This window comes from Leuresthes tenuis, unplaced genomic scaffold (genome assembly GCF_036924035.1).
Source record: "Leuresthes tenuis unplaced genomic scaffold, fLeuTen1.0.hap1 SCAF_3, whole genome shotgun sequence".
Taxonomy (NCBI): domain Eukaryota; kingdom Metazoa; phylum Chordata; class Actinopteri; order Atheriniformes; family Atherinopsidae; genus Leuresthes; species Leuresthes tenuis.
Genome location: NW_027325357.1, coordinates 27,864,820 through 27,880,580, shown reverse-complemented (window position 1 = coordinate 27,880,580; position 15,761 = coordinate 27,864,820). Strand labels below are relative to the sequence as shown.

At 39.9% G+C, this 15,761-nt stretch overlaps 1 protein-coding gene across 9 annotated transcripts in view; it reads left to right on the top strand.

Annotated features, from left to right (window-relative positions):
- LOC140303899 (band 4.1-like protein 1) overlaps positions 1 to 15,761 on the top strand; it is a 92,911-nt gene that overhangs the window by 50,245 nt on the left and 26,905 nt on the right. For 7 of the 9 annotated variants that reach the window (XM_072382874.1, XM_072382871.1, XM_072382870.1 and 4 more), the window contains exons 5-14: positions 4,775 to 4,817; positions 4,973 to 5,048; positions 5,388 to 5,606; positions 5,919 to 6,006; positions 6,108 to 6,260; positions 8,479 to 8,576; positions 10,639 to 10,814; positions 12,622 to 12,839; positions 13,228 to 13,263; positions 14,355 to 14,399. In XM_072382874.1, the coding sequence (XP_072238975.1) occupies positions 4,775 to 4,817; positions 4,973 to 5,048; positions 5,388 to 5,606; positions 5,919 to 6,006; positions 6,108 to 6,260; positions 8,479 to 8,576; positions 10,639 to 10,814; positions 12,622 to 12,839; positions 13,228 to 13,263; positions 14,355 to 14,399 (1,152 nt within the window). The remainder of the gene's footprint in view (positions 1 to 4,774; positions 4,818 to 4,972; positions 5,049 to 5,387; positions 5,607 to 5,918; positions 6,007 to 6,107; positions 6,261 to 8,478; positions 8,577 to 10,638; positions 10,815 to 12,621; positions 12,840 to 13,227; positions 13,264 to 14,354; positions 14,400 to 15,761) is intronic. The other 2 variants (XM_072382872.1, XM_072382873.1) reach the window with 2 other exon arrangements.

Sequence of the window (15,761 nt, the reverse complement as noted above, 5' to 3'; positions counted from 1 at the left end):
CTATATAGCTTAATTATGTAACCATAGCACATTAGCTGAAGAGCTAATTAGCTAAGGTTGTTATAATGCATTTTCATCTTCTTTTGTTATGAAGTCGTTGAGGGTGAAAATGGAAAAGAAACTTCACTTTCTGCTACTGGTCTGAACATGCGTGAAATTCTTTACTTCGGTTTTAGATGTCTGTGTGAAAGAATGTTATTTGTATACACTCTCAAATTACATTTTAAACTTGCTTAATAGATTTTTTGTGTAGAAAGCATAACAGTCTATAATCTCTGTCATGAGCTATATTTCCAGCCTCTTAACAAGTACAACCCCAATTCCAAATAAAGTTTGGACTGGGCCATATTTACCACTGTGCAGCATCCCCTCTTCTTTTAACAAGAGTCTGTAAACATCTGGGAACTGGGGAGACCAGTTGCTGGACCTTTTGTAGCTTCTCCTGGGTCTTCTTTGTTGTATTTTGTGTTTCATGATGCTCTAAATGCTTTCAGTTGATGAAAGGTCTGGGCTGCAGGCAGACCAGTCCAGCTCTTTACTACAAAGCCATGCTGTTGTAATTGATACAGAATGTTGTATTAGTCAAATATGCAAGGCCTCATGATGTCGTCTGGGTCACTCTAAAACCTGTACACACCTTCCATGCCCCTGAGGGCATCCACTATTGACTCTCAACACAATTCTGAAATTGCTCCAACAATTGTTTACATGGTTACTTGCAGATTTTTTCAGCTAATCACTTTGACATTTCAAAAAGTCTGGATGTGTTTCTCTCTGATCCTTGTTGCTTTTTTACAAAGACCAGGCCTAAAATCATAGGACCCTGTTCTAGCTGTCAGCTCACACGCCAGCTCTTGGTTTCATGTGGTCTTTTGGGGGTTGTGATTGGTGTGAGCCTCCCTAGGGGCAGGTATGTGATTGTGCAACAGTTCACAGTGGAACCTCCTGGCTTTTGAAGTTAAAGAAGATGAAAAGACTTAGTCCCTTTTCACATCTTGAACATATCCCCTGTCATCATAATCAGCATGTGAATGCTTCTTCAGCTCACTCGATGTGTGGATCGAGCGAGATCTCTGCCTTCACCAGCAGGTTAACTTGGGTGTTTAGAAGGTCAACAGATCTGAAGACCAAATATTTCCCCTCTGTGTGTGTAGGTGAGGCTGCAGCTTTGATATGACAGTGTCATCACAAACAGGCTTATCAGAGTGTAGTTGCAGCATGCAGCCTGGGGTAGCTCGATTGACAAAGATAAAATGTCATTTTTGGTGCCCTTTCTCAGTTGGTGAAAAATGGTAAAAATGGAGGTAATTTATTTGTGTTATTTCTCTATGAGTGACGCCTTGTCCTGCTTTTTTGTTGATTAAAAACAAATGAGCAGCGAGCACCTTGCTAACTGAGGGTTCTTTGCTCTTAGCTGATAAAAGACATATTCAAGGAGACGTTAAATGCCTGCAGCTCTTTAGTTGCCTGATAAAACACTGGGAGAGTATGTGTATGTGCTTGTATATATGAGTGTGCAGAAAGGCAAATGATTTATTATGACCACAGGATAGGTCGGTACAGTATCAACCTTTTTTAACCCTGGTTTCACTCTGATTCATGTAATACAGCTGCCAAAAAGACTGTCAGCGTTAATAAGCAGCTGCTCAGTAGTACTCGGCTTCCTAAAGATTACTGTCAGCTTTTTGCACCACAAGCAGCGCCCAACTTTGTTGCATGCAGCATACACGTGTGGATCAAAATGACAACTAAATTCTAAAATAAATGCTGTACAAGTGACAGATTTGGTTCAATATGATTTTAGACTGAAATTTTGAATAGGTATGCTTTAAACTTGAATAAATATGCAACTTAAATGTGAACAGGTTTGATGCTCAGAACATCCACCCTATATTCGTCACATGTAACAAAAATGATCTGGGAGAAGTTGATCTTATATCAAATCTTTGGATTTATTAGGGTGATGAGGAGCTGTGTTTTCCCACAACATTCTGCGTATGTTACACTAATGTATTCCAGATATCAGGCCATTTTTAAGCAACAGAGTGAAGCATTACACAGATACTCTACGCAAACAAAAGAAATAAGTGGAAGGCTGGCCACTGTAACATTCCATCAAACTGTGCAAGACTCTGAAGAGATTGGAAAAGTATGATGACTGTTGTGAAATTACTCAAAAAACAATTATGCCAAAAGCATCGGTTCAAATATTTGAATGAAATTTTCCTTCCATTTTGATTGCTATGTTCAGTGTAATGAGTCACATTTAATTCACATTTTTAATGAACATTTAATGATCTGTGTTGAATGTTGAGCAAGTCTTAATTAATTTAATATATTTTCATTTTCATTCAATTAAGTTATACCATTATTTTCCATAAAAAAGGAAACATGTTCAATTTTTTCACAATTTCTCAAGTTCCCAATGAAATTATTTGGGACATGTTTTTGTCAAAACACCACAAAGATAAGGTACTACAGCACCCCTCTTAATCCTGTCAATGTTCAAAGCAGCTGGTTTTAGGAGTCTCCCCTCTGCAGTGTGTGTGCCTCTTTTAGACTGCTGGCACATCTTTGTGCTACCATGCAAACATAATTGGACACAAATTACACTTGATAACCGTCAAAGCTTATTATATTTTATGACAGCGCATACACCATCCATAATGAGAACTCACACTAGCACACACAGCGCACTAAGCTCAGACTACCATACCCTAGGGATGGGCATTTTAAGTGATTTTTGATGGTGGCTAATCAAGCCAATTAAAGTTGATAAGTTGATTAGTCCTGATATTATCAATAAACTGATATTATCACCAAACCAATCATTTTTCGTTGTCTTTCTGTCTAGTCTTTTTGCTCCTGAACCGCAACGTTTTTGTGATGGTTTAGTAAGTGAGTCCTCATTGCACTGGTAGAACTGGGGTAAGCTAGCTTCATCCCACATAATGTGCATTCGACTTTGTTGTCCAGTTGAGTGAAATATTGCCATGCTTCGTTTCGTTTTCATGCTTCCGCTATAGATGCAAACTCCAGCAGAAACAGTGCCATAAACATTAGTTCCGCCTTTCTGCGTAGTGAAACAAGTCTCGTCATGCCGCAAATAAAAATTAGTCGACTCTTAAAAAAAGTAGTTGACAATGTTGACAAAGTCAAGTACATCCCTTCCACACACTAAACTTCAGAAAATTGCAAAAAAAACAACTTTCTCTGAGCTCATTCCAGCAGCGAGACATACACTACTCCAAGTGCATAAACACACTGCAAAGTGTTTGGGTTGGCGGAATCACAGAATGTACATTTTAAACTAGCATGCTAACAAGCTAAATCTGCTAACAGCTGCTCTACAACACAGTCAAAATATTACTTAAAATATTACTTAAATACTTATATTTTCCCATTTACAGTTCGTCCACTCACAGTTGGTGCTGAAACATTTTTGTTGCTAGTTATGAGTTGAAATGGTGCAGGTTTCTAAAACAGCCAGACGAAAAGTTGCTGGAACACACTAACAGTTAAAATCGTTTCACTGGATTCTTCTGTTCTCAGAGGCTGGGGGTTGATGTAATGAGAAATGGTGCCTGTATAGTTGATAACAGGATTGTTCAAGTGAGAAGCTTACTTCATGGGCCTTCCCGAAAGGCTTGGGAGCTCCAAACTGTTTCAGAGGAGGCTCAGATAATACATACGTTAGCTAACAAAAGAATAACTTAAATGTTTGTCATGTGGGTAAAGAGCTCAAGTAATTTAGCTTTTCATAAAGTCAGAATCAAATGAATAATTAGGACAAATGATTTATGTATTTAGTGGATTCTGCATATATCAGTCAGCGATAAAGCTTACTTGAAGATAAACTATGAAATTTTTAATTATTTGACATTTTATGACAAGAAAAAAATCAAAATAGCTTCCAGTGAACAACATCTGTCTGGAAAAATGGTACAATGCTCAGTTGTGTATTAAACTGGGATTTCAAAACAGGATTTCAGAGAGTATTTTCTTTTTGACTGTTTGGGTTTCTGACAGATTTGAATAGATATGGCTTTGACTTGAAAAGTATAGAAGAACCAATTTCAAATGTATTCATTCAGAATATATCAACAGAATAAAGGAAACTGAATAAAGGCATAATGTTTTATGTATAGGTCTGCATCAACACTGTTTAGACAAATCTGACTTACTATGGTTTTTTCATGCTGAATTAACTGAAAAACACTAAAAGTAAGACTTTAAACTGAATGCATGTAATAAAATTTGATGTAATAGTAACAACCTTGGCAGTTGAAAAGATTGCAAGCCCTCATTGCAACAGAAATGGTTACTGTCACAAACAAATCCAGTACGTGAAGAATACTTGTGTGTAATTTCCCTATTATCCCTCCACTTCCCTCTGTGCATCGCTGTGCCTCCGAACAGCTTGATTTACAGCTGCTGTTACAAGTGAGTCCACATGAACAGCACCAGTAACGAAACCCTCCAGCAAACAAATTTGAAACGGTGCACCCATTAATGAAGCCGTGCACTGCACAATCAGGTGTGATGAGATCAGATTGGTAACTGGGTTTCAGCACAATGAAGAAACGTGCTTGAGTCAAATATGTTGTTTGCATGTTAGAACGGCTCGGCAGGGGAGGGCTCAGTTTCTTCATTTACCATATGGAGAGGCTTTCATTAGGAACACTGATGGCAATTAGAACAAAATGTGACACCGGGGTGCATATTAGCCATGTTTCCAATCCGCCCTGTGTGAATGCTGCCTTCTGTCTTTCAGAACTGGTTGGACCCCTCCAAAGAGATCAAGAAGCAGATGCGCAGTGAGTGTCTTTTCCAAGTAGTTGCAAAGGAATAAATATTTCTCTGCAAGTTTTGTGTTAACTTGTTGAATATATTTCCACTACTGACTTCTAATTAGCATGTTTTCCATTATGCTGGGCACGTTTTCTATTGTTCTGGGTATATTTCTCCTCAGATTCTCCATGGCAATATGTCTTTGCTGTCAAGTTCTATCCTCCAGACCCCTCCCAGCTCACAGAGGATATTACCAGGTAGCAAAAACACTCACCTCGTCAGTATTAACAGTTGTAACTCTTATGGCTGTTCTGTCAGATGCTCCTCAGAGTTAATTAAAAGAGAAATCGCTTACACTTGTCATCTCTACGGTTAATTTCTCAGTTATGTGTGTTTACATAGAAGTATTGTAACAATTTTTCGTGGCATATTTGCCCCCCAACCAAATCCTCCTCTCCTTTTCAAGGATTAGCCCTGGAATGCTACTAACTGCCATGGATTAACTATGCTGAATACTTGTTGGAGCTTGCATGGCTCAGGCTTGTTTGACTGCCAACACTACCTCCTTTCCCCCCCTTTTTTGTCTCATCTGACAGATACTACCTGTGTCTGCAGCTGAGAGATGATATGCTGTCAGGTCGACTGCCATGCTCGTTTGTCACTCACGCCCTCCTGGGCTCCTACACCATTCAAGCCGAGCTGGGAGACTACGACCAAGACGACCATGGCTCTGATTATGTCAGCGATTTTCGCTTTGCTCCCAATCAGACCCGTGAGCTGGAGGAGAGGGTGATGGAGCTCCATCGAAACTACAAGTACTCGACTCACTGTTGTTTTAACAAGACTTTTATCTATGCATAAATCTCTTCAGATGATCTGCTGATGGGTTTTCTCCTCTATCGGAAAAACTCCATCATGCATATGGCTGCTGATAGAGGCATCAGACGTGCACAGTGTGTGTGAAGTACTTTCTCTGTTAGAGCATTGTCTCCAGGCTGTGGTCTGGCATTGCAGGAGGAAGCATATTCCAAAAGATAATCTCACCCACGGTGTGCATGATTTTGGGTTTATTATCCCAGAAGGCCCATTGATGTTGTTTTCTGATTTTGTTGCTATTCTGCACATAGGGGGATGACTCCAGCAGAGGCCGAATTAAACTTTTTGGAGAATGCAAAGAAACTGTCCATGTATGGGGTGGACCTCCATCATGCTAAGGTAAGCTATTTCACAAATTATTTCATTTTATGATTAGATTTTTTGTTTCAGGCTTACAAATGGTGTTGCTCATGAATAAGTTCTGCCTATGTCCTCTGCAGGATTCTGAAGGGATTGAAATAATGCTCGGTGTCTGTGCCAATGGCCTGCTGATTTACCGTGATAGGCTGAGGATCAACCGCTTTGCCTGGCCAAAGATTCTGAAGATTTCATACAAAAGGAGCAACTTTTACATCAAGATAAGACCTGGCGAGGTACATAATGGGATGAATAATAATTATAAGGGAGTTTTTATCTATTGTGCAAGTCTTAGTTGGTGTGTGTTGCATTTGAGGGACATGTGTAAATCTGATATCTGCTCCTGTACTGCTTTAATTATTAGAAGTCTGGCTGACTGAATTGTACTGCAGGTTAGTTTATCTTAAAACGAAGACTGGAATTGTAGAACTGAGAATTAGGGATTTTTTCTGGGACTAGTACAAAAACACTTCTATAAAGCTACAACTTGTCCTGTGTTCATCTGTATTTTATAGATATAGTTAATTTGCTAGCTTTAGAAGTACCGGTAATAGTCCTAGAAGTACAAGTACTGCATTACGACCCATTAATGGTTTCTAATCCACATGTCTGGTTTGATCTGCGTGGGTCCACGTTTCCTCATTTGCACTGAATATCAAGGGTTCGTTGGTTTCCCCCTTTCTAGTCTGCAAGTGGCTTAAGGGTTCTTATACACCAAAGTTACATGAAGAACCAACTGCGACAACCAGCTGAATCTCCTTGTTAACAGTAGCATCAAAACGTACAAAATAGCACCTAATATATGTTACATATATACAAGATTAATGATTATCAGCTGGTCCTCAATTTTCCTGCTCCATGTTGTTGTTAAAATGTTGCTTGTTTGGAGGAATGAAGATGACAGATATGTACGTATTTTTTTACGCTAACTAGTCAATTAGAGTGAGCTCTCTCACCGACAGACACAGTGCCAATTCTGTACGATGAACTGGCTGAAGAAAAACATCAGCAGACTCTGAACCAAAAACCCAAGAGAGAGACATTCACTGACCTCCAGATGATACTGATAGCCAATTTTCATTTTGTTGTATGATGCTCCAAAAACTTGAGTGCACTGTTTAAATCACAAGGGCACTAATTGTGCATGAAGTAGGAAAACAAAAATAGTAGTAACTTAATGAATCAGCTCTTCTTGCTGTCGTAAAGTTGCCTTTTTATCTCCTTAATCCCATCTTGAATGTGCCCTGAAAACCAATCACTGGGTTTGCATTTAGAAGATGTGAATAGGAAGCGGTGAACATTTACTCATATGCAGATAAGTTTATGATTGCTTGAGGTCTTTTTGGCCTGTTTTGAAGAAGACTGTGCATGATGAAAAACAAATTAGCAAATTGCGTCTGACCCACCCTGCTGTCTCCGGCCTAAGTTGGGCAAGGAATAAGCTCCCTGATATGATAGAATGTTTTAGATTTTCCCAGATAAAGTTATTCCTGAAGAAGAGCCTTTTCAGTAGTTCTTTCAATGTCCACCGCAGTTGTTGTTGTTTATTTTTTCTTCTTCAAGGTTTGTTTCCTGTTAGGAAAACTACTTCTTTTATTGACTTACAACCATTAGCAACGCAGCCTGTATCATCACCATCTGGTGAGACTTTGCTGTCTCGTTTATAAACTCCAAATGAAATAATGGAAACTTGTCTGATTCATATTTTTCTTTCTTTTTAAAAGATCATTCCAGATTTTATTTGCTTGTGAATAGAAAACTAATCGAACCACATCTTCAACCAAAATGTTCAAATCGCTCTGCATGTTCAAATGAAGAAAACACGAACCTGCCTTTTCATCTGCTACCGATGCTAGCCACAGCAGATTTTGTGGTCAGTCATGCTGAAAACTGAGCCTGCAAATTGTCAGCCTAACACACGGTCACACATTTATATTTTGGCCCTCCTTGTTGTGCTGTGAGGCACTGCAGCTTATACCCCACGCTGAGCCTCAGTGTATCAGGCCGTCTGGGCGAGACCCAGTCAAGTGACAGAGCTGCACAGTGAGCCTGTGATCGAGCCAAATAAAGAAGCCCTTCAACAGAGCCTCTGCAGCTGCAGCTCCAGCCAGAAAAGAGGAATAAAGAGTGTAAATATAGAGCCATGAAATAGTTTTCCAACTGCTTCCAGAGCAAGAAGATTGGATCATATCCGTCCTAGCTGTGACCTGCTCCTTTCTGTACAGTTGGCACATCTATTTGCTTACATACACAGTATATTGTGGAAGTAGTGTCTACACAAGCACAAAGGAAACACAGTTTGCATTGACTGTTTTCTGTTTTCATGCAAGTATAAGATGAATATTTATAGATTTTTTCTAATTAATGTACTACATGGTCTTAAATCTTAATCTACCAACATGTGTTGAGGTGCCTCCCACATTTATCTTTGTTTATGTTCTTTCTCCCATCCAGTATGAGCAATTTGAAAGTACAATTGGTTTTAAGCTTCCCAACCACAGAGCTGCCAAGAGGCTATGGAAGGTCTGCATTGAGCATCACACCTTCTTCCGGTAAGAATTGATCTGCTCTCCCGGTTGGGACGTTTCTGATTCAGTGACCATCAAAGCAAATCAAACACCTCTATGTCTGCTGCTTAATTAGATGCAACCACAATCAGGATGCACTCATGACCACAGTGGCTTTTCTCGAGAACTTGTGATGAATACTGAGTCAGCATTACAGGGGAGTGCAAGATGTAAAAGCTAAAACATAAGAGGACGTTATTTTGAAGCGTTATTATTATGAAAATGGGTATAAATGGGTATAAAGTGCAGACTAATTTAAGGGCATTCACATCCAAACTGGATGAAACATTTACTACTGACAGCAAATTCAATGCAGAATTCTCCAGGGGCTCACATTTGATTAGACAATCGACTCAAAAGCTTTTTTAAGGTGGATTATTCCTTGTCACTTATCATAAGTTAAGCATATGAAAAGTATAGAGTTGTTTCCGAGTACAGCTTTTGTTTGTGGAACCTAAAAAAATGCAGAGAAGAAAAACCCCTCAAGGCACTCTTGAGGAGATACACGTGTCATTATCCAAGTCTCTTTTGAAGAGAAGACTTGAGAGAGAAGGTTTATTACTAAGTGTAAAAGACTCAAAAGCTTTCACAACAGAGAGGCCAGAGTAGATGTCTTAAAAGTACGACTAATTCTAAAACAGCATTCTCTGGACAGATGACACTAAAATCAATGATGATGTGACAGAAGAAGCCAGACACAGCGTGAGGTGTATACAAATATACTGTCAGCTCAGATACAGCCGATTGCTGCAGAACTAATGGGACAATTCTTCACAGGGCACGTTTTCATGACACCAAAAGAAAAACTAATTAGTCTGACCAAAATACCAAATCAATCTCCTTAAAACACACAAGATAATGCTGCTGAGGATCGAATCGCTCTGCACTAAGACTACATGTTGTCCGTTAGAGCATTTCAAGCCTGTCGCTCTGCTCTAATAAAATCCTGATTCTATGACCACAGAGTCATCTGACAAAATCACCATTTAAGTAACAGTGAATTTGGCTATACTTACATGTACAATGACCTCCCACAGAGAAAGTTAGAGGACGCAGAGTGTCTTTTTCTCACACATTGGATATACTTCAGTCAATAACTCGATTTTGCTCCTGTGTATGTATTCTAGGACATGGGCAGAGGTCAGATTAAATTGTTCGGTCCAGCTGTAACTGTAGCTCGACTCAACAGTGTATGTAACAGTTTCGATGGACAATAGCTTAAACACAACACAAAAGCAGTCAATAAGTTTTGGAAGGTACAGAAAATGGAGTATTCTGCATTAATGAAGTCGACCCTACTAAGCTGCATTTAATTTGCTGGAGACAAAGCTAAAGGCTAAAAGACCCGCAAACAACAGCTAAAAATAACTACATCCAAGGCCTGGCAAAATTAATTAATTTCCCCTATTTCTCATGTTCCTTCTTTTAGTTTTGAAACATAGGCATGAATGACTTTATTGTCATTTGAACATTGGCATTGTCAACCAACAAATGTGGCCTTATTGAATTGCAGGCTTGAGTGGGTCACGGATCAGCTAAATCCAGCATAAAACTGGGGTTTTACACTCGTTTTACCTTCGATATAACTGTTTGAATTTTGGTAACTTCTATTGCTGCCTTTTATACAGTTCTGTTGTTGGCTTTAAAGCCACATTGCCAGGCCTGGAACATGAAATATCAGGATCAGAAAGAATATGTCTGTCTTTGGTGAGAAAATTGAATAAAGATAGATAAATAAATAAGAAAAAACAAAAAAATGCCAGGTTGAGGTTTGAGAAAAATACATGTCTTGCTCGCCTACTCGCAGGTAATCAAGGCACGTATACACTTGCGCTTAAAAAACATTGAGCACCTGTGGTATGTACACAAGATACACATTGTAATGCACATCTCCATTTTAAGAAACATGAAAGTACAACATATTTCCTGGTGAATGCCACTTTTAAAGTAACAGTTAAGGTCTTTCCAGTTGCGCTGTTCATCTGCCTTTTATGTTAGTTTTTTTTTTAGTGAGCTACAGCTGCTAATGCAGGTTTTGCCTTCACAGCTTGGTGTCCCCAGAACCTCCTCCTAAGGGCTTCTTGGTGATGGGTTCAAAGTTTCGATACAGTGGAAGGACGCAGGCTCAAACCAGACAGGCCAGTGCTCTCATAGACCGCCCTGCTCCTCACTTTGAGCGTTCCACCAGTAAGAGGTACCTTCTGTCCAGGAGCTTGGATGGAGGTGAGAGCCACAGCAGATCCATTTTTAACAAGTTGTTTAATTTATATTCAGTTTAAATTTGAAGGTTGGTCTTAAAATGAGTTAAGTCCAACTTCAGATTAACAAAAACACATAACACGTGTGTCATTTTTCTCATTATTTATTTGACAAAAAATAACTTATAATGCAGAGGCCGTATGTATTAACTAAGTCCACCCTTACTGGGTAGGTATCAGCCAGGTGCTGATTATTTGATTATCAACAAATTTGAGCACCTCTGTAAAAGCAGAAGTTTTGCAGGTCTGGAGCATTCAGGTGTGTGTTAACACAATGCCAAGGAGGAAACACATCAGCAGTAGTCATCATAGAGAAGCAACTGTTGCTGCCCATCAATCTGGGAAGGGTTATAAGGCCATTTCCAAACTATTTGGAGTCCATCATTCTACAGAGAGAAAGATTATTCACAAGTGGAAAACATTCAAAAAGGTTGCCAATCTTCCCAGGAGTGGACATCCCAGCAAGTTCACCCCAAGGTCAGACTGTGCAATGCTCAGAGAAACTGCAACAAACCCGAGAGCTACATCTCACACTCTACGGGCCTCAGTTAGCATGTTAGATGTTAAAGTTCATGACAGTACAGTTAGAAAAAGACTGAACAACTATGGTTTGTTTGGAAGGGTTGCAGGAGAAAGCCTCTTCTTTCTAAAAAGAACATGGCAGCACAGCTTAGGTTTGTAAAGTTACATCTGAACAAACCACAAGACTTCTGGAACAATGCCCTTTGGACAGACCAGACCAGAGTGGAGATGTTTGGTCATAATGCACAGCAGCACGTTTGGAGAAAACCAAACACAGCATATCAGCACAAACACCTCACACCAACTGTCAAGCACAGTGGTGGAGGGCTGATGATGTGGGCTTGTTCTGCAGCTACAGGACCTGGACACCTTGCAGTCATTGAGTCCAACATGAACACCTCTGTTTACCAAAGTATTCTAGAGTCAGATGTGAGGCCATCTGTCTGACAGATAAAGTTTGGCTGAAACTGGATCATCAACAGGACAATGACCCAAACACAGCAGCAGATCTACAACAGAATGTGTGAAAAATAAAAGAATCAAGGTGTTGCAAAGGTCCAGTCAGAGTCCAGACCTCAACCTGACTGAAATGCTGTGGTGGGACCTTAAGAGAGCTGTGCATAAATTAATGATGTGAACCTCAATGAGCTGAAGCAACGTTGTAAAGAAGAGTGGACCAACATTCCTCCAAACTGATGTGAGAGACTGATAACATCATACAGGAAATCATAACTTGTAAATAAAGTTATTGCAGCTAAAGTAGGTTCTAAAAGGTTACTGAATCATGGGGTGTAGTTAGTTTTTCACACACTGCTTCTGCATTTTGGCTTACAAAGTAACATTGTGTAATATGTTGTGTTGTTGTTCATCTCAGGTTGTATTTACCTAATTTTGCAACCTGCAAAAGAATCAGATGACCTTTTTATCATGTCCTGATATGTAAAATCTTATAACTGAAAGAGTGTTTACTTTCTCTTTCACAAGACTGTAGCCAGCTTGACTCTGTTGATCTACCATCACGTCCAAAGTGCAATATATTATAAGATGCATGTGATAGGTTTCATCTGTCCAGACTACCTTGGGGTGTATATTTGAGTTTCTTCTCCCAGCCAGTAAATAGAACGGCACATAAACATTAGTTCATGTTTCTGGACAGACCCTGCTGCCTTTCCCAAAGGATTAAAACAACCCTTTAAAATCCTTTAAAAATGACTTATCTCTTAAAATAATTAAACCTATTTGACCTGCAGAGTTCTCACGGCCGGTATCGTCCATGTGTGAGAACCACGATGGTATGTCCCACCGCAGCATCAGTGAACAGCGACGTCTCCGCAGTCCCTCTGTGGACGAGCAGGAGACCGAGCTGGAGCCGAGTCTGGAGCAGGACGAGGAAGACAAGGACCAGGAGATGGAGGAGGAGAAAGACAACGACGGAAACGTCACTCCGACCAGAAAGAAGGAAATCATGGTAGGAAATACTGCAAGGTTTTGTGAGTTCCTCTGTGGTAGGCTGTGTTGTCAGAAGATCAGAGCTTTAGTTAATTTGAAGAGAACTTTGGCTTTGATGTGCAGAGGTGATGATGTAAACAAGTGCAGCATAAGCCTCTCAGTCCAGCTGAGGCTTAATCTGCAGGGGCCTAACGCTATGTGGCTTTGGTGGATTTAGCATCTACTAACTCTTCTCCTTTTGGTCTCATTCACTCAGGCTTACATACTTTCACTGCACTGCTCATAAATCCTGCTAACAGCTTCACACTATTTAACCTCTTTTTAATTAAGCTAAGAAAAGCAGAGTCAAGCCTGGCCTTCAGTTGCTAACATGCTTTCTCTATTCCTTAACTCTTGCTGGCAATAAGGAGGAGGCCGGCTCACCCGCTGACAGTAAACAGGAGGTATTTGGTGTCTGTTTGTCTGTCTGTATGTATGCTGTCTGTATTCATCCATCATGATGCGTTTCTCTGAGTATAAAACTTCACTTCTCTGTGAAATTGTACCTCATGCTCTTTGTTCATCTTCCACTGGGTTTGTCACCACAGTCAATGAAAAAAAACTATGCATCACTGCTTCAAATGCGCACCTGATGCTGGAAAGGTTGTGTTTGGACCTGTTTGACACAGTTAAGCATCCCAGTAAACATTTTGTTTATGAGAAAAAAAGAATGAGAAAAAAATAACTGAAATAAATAAATTAGGGAATATAGAATCAAAACGTAAATGAGTGATTAAAAGCTGGTTATTTCGCTTCACATTTCTTTGTTCATTTATTCATATGTGCTACTGTGACTGTATTTACTTTAATGGTTCCACTTGTTGCCACAAGTCACTTTATTTGTTTCCTGTAATTTTTTTTTTGGTAACATTAAGATATGAGATGTGGCATTAGACTTTTTCACAGTACTGCATTTGTTTTGAGGGAAGTAAATTTCTCTTTTTTCATCTAAATCTATTTAAACTGTGAAGTTTCACATGTCGTTCAATTATTTCTTTCTCTTCCATTTCCCTCCAGTTTTTGCTCTAAGCCAATCAGGTTTGAGCACGAGTTGCTCGCTTCCTCTCTCTGAACTAAATACGATTTAAACTGTACACGACTTACTTCTCAACTCATACTTGTTCAGAAAAAAATGTTGCTGGACAATGAAGTTGGAATAATTAGTAGATAAAGTAATCTTCTCATCCAGTAAAAGGACTTTGATAATTAGGAAGCAAACAAACTCGTGTTGAAAGCCCACTGAGTATGAAAAATAATGAATACATCGTAGGCTTAGAAGTAGCAAAAAAATACACCTCATTTTTTCCTCATGTCTCGCATTCCAAAATGTGCACTGGGAAGTTGTTTTTTTTTTTAGCGTGATTTGTGAATTTGTCTTGCTGTGGTGTCCTCTCACTCTGCCTGTGGTCTTACCACCTTGTTCCTGCACCCTCTGACCCTGCACTCTTCACCTCTGCCCCTTCTCTTGCACGCCCTTTCTCCTGCCCCAACTCAGCTCTCTCAGTTGGACCAGGAGACCACTCCTCGGCACAAACAGGAGGTACAGGTTCCTGTGTTCGGCTCTTGCGCTTTCTCGTCGTGTATGATGCTGTTGCTCTGCTTTTATAGCCTTCAGAGGATTTTAGCCTTTGAGATTTGCCTGCATCCACGCCAAAAAGACATGCTTATATATTTCTTTGGATGATGCCATAAAGAGATCAAATGTCAAGTTCCCTGTGATCTCATGTAGACACAAAAATGAGTCATTCATCTCGTTCAAATGCTTATAAAGAATCAGTAAATACCTTCCTAACCAGTGGTGGAAGAGGAGCTCAGATTCTTTGCTCTAGTGACAGTACAGCAAAGTAAATGTTTTTCTATTATAAGTTGATTCCTTCATTTAAATTTGTCCTTTAACACAGAGAAACTGCTGAAAATGTCAAGAGTAAAACATGCTTGTTCATCAGTAAGACCGGACATTATGAAACTTTACTGAACAGCATCTTCCAGCCTTTTTCTTACAAATCTTGTCTGGCCTTTTGGCTGAAGTAATTCAAATAGTTTCCTCCATCAGATCGTGATGCATGTCGTGCTGCATCATGTTTTACAGTGCATGCTTCTTGAGGTGACCCTTGCTGTGACTATTTTGTCGACAGCAACTGTTAGGATAGACGGTCCAAGCACATCCCTACATGTTTAGTTCTTTAAGTTTTGTATGGGCTGATATTTATTTAAATATAAAATAAAAATTCATTTTTAAGTGAGTTGTTTGAAGTGCTTGAGAGCAGTCAGTGCCCCTTATCTGCAGCAGACAGCAGTGGGACCACTCTCAGTCTGGAGGACGGTGGCTGCCCTCCGTATCTCCCGACTGATCAGCTGAGTCTGTCAGGAGCTGTGTCAGACTTGTTGGATAGCTCACTGCCGACCATTACTTTTGCAGAGCTTTAAAAGATGGTAAGTGTTTGGGTGTTTCCAGGCTCGCGGTAAATTTTTTTCCAGTCTTGTAGCTGGTATTTTGGGGATTATACCGGTGGACTTTCGTATCAGAGCTGATCATCAGCAGGATACGTTGGGCAGCCACCGTGCATGCAACGATGCGTAGCAACACAGACGTAAAATACTGATTCAGATGGGAGAAACTCGCTTTTCAGTGGCCTTGTTCTGAGTAGCCATTAGCTCTCCCTTCAGAACACCTCTCTAAACTGAGAGCACTCTGACCACGCTCTGCTGCAGGTGAGACACTAACTGCTCATAAGTACTTCACAAAACCCATCTGAAAAAGAAACAGCTACCATGCCCTTTTAAAAGTCAGACTTTTAAAAGTCTATGCTCATATTTAGAGATTCCTTCCAAATTTATTGATGATGGACTAAATCCACAGTCTCTGTAAATATGTATCCCAGTTATAAATGTCTGTAATTAC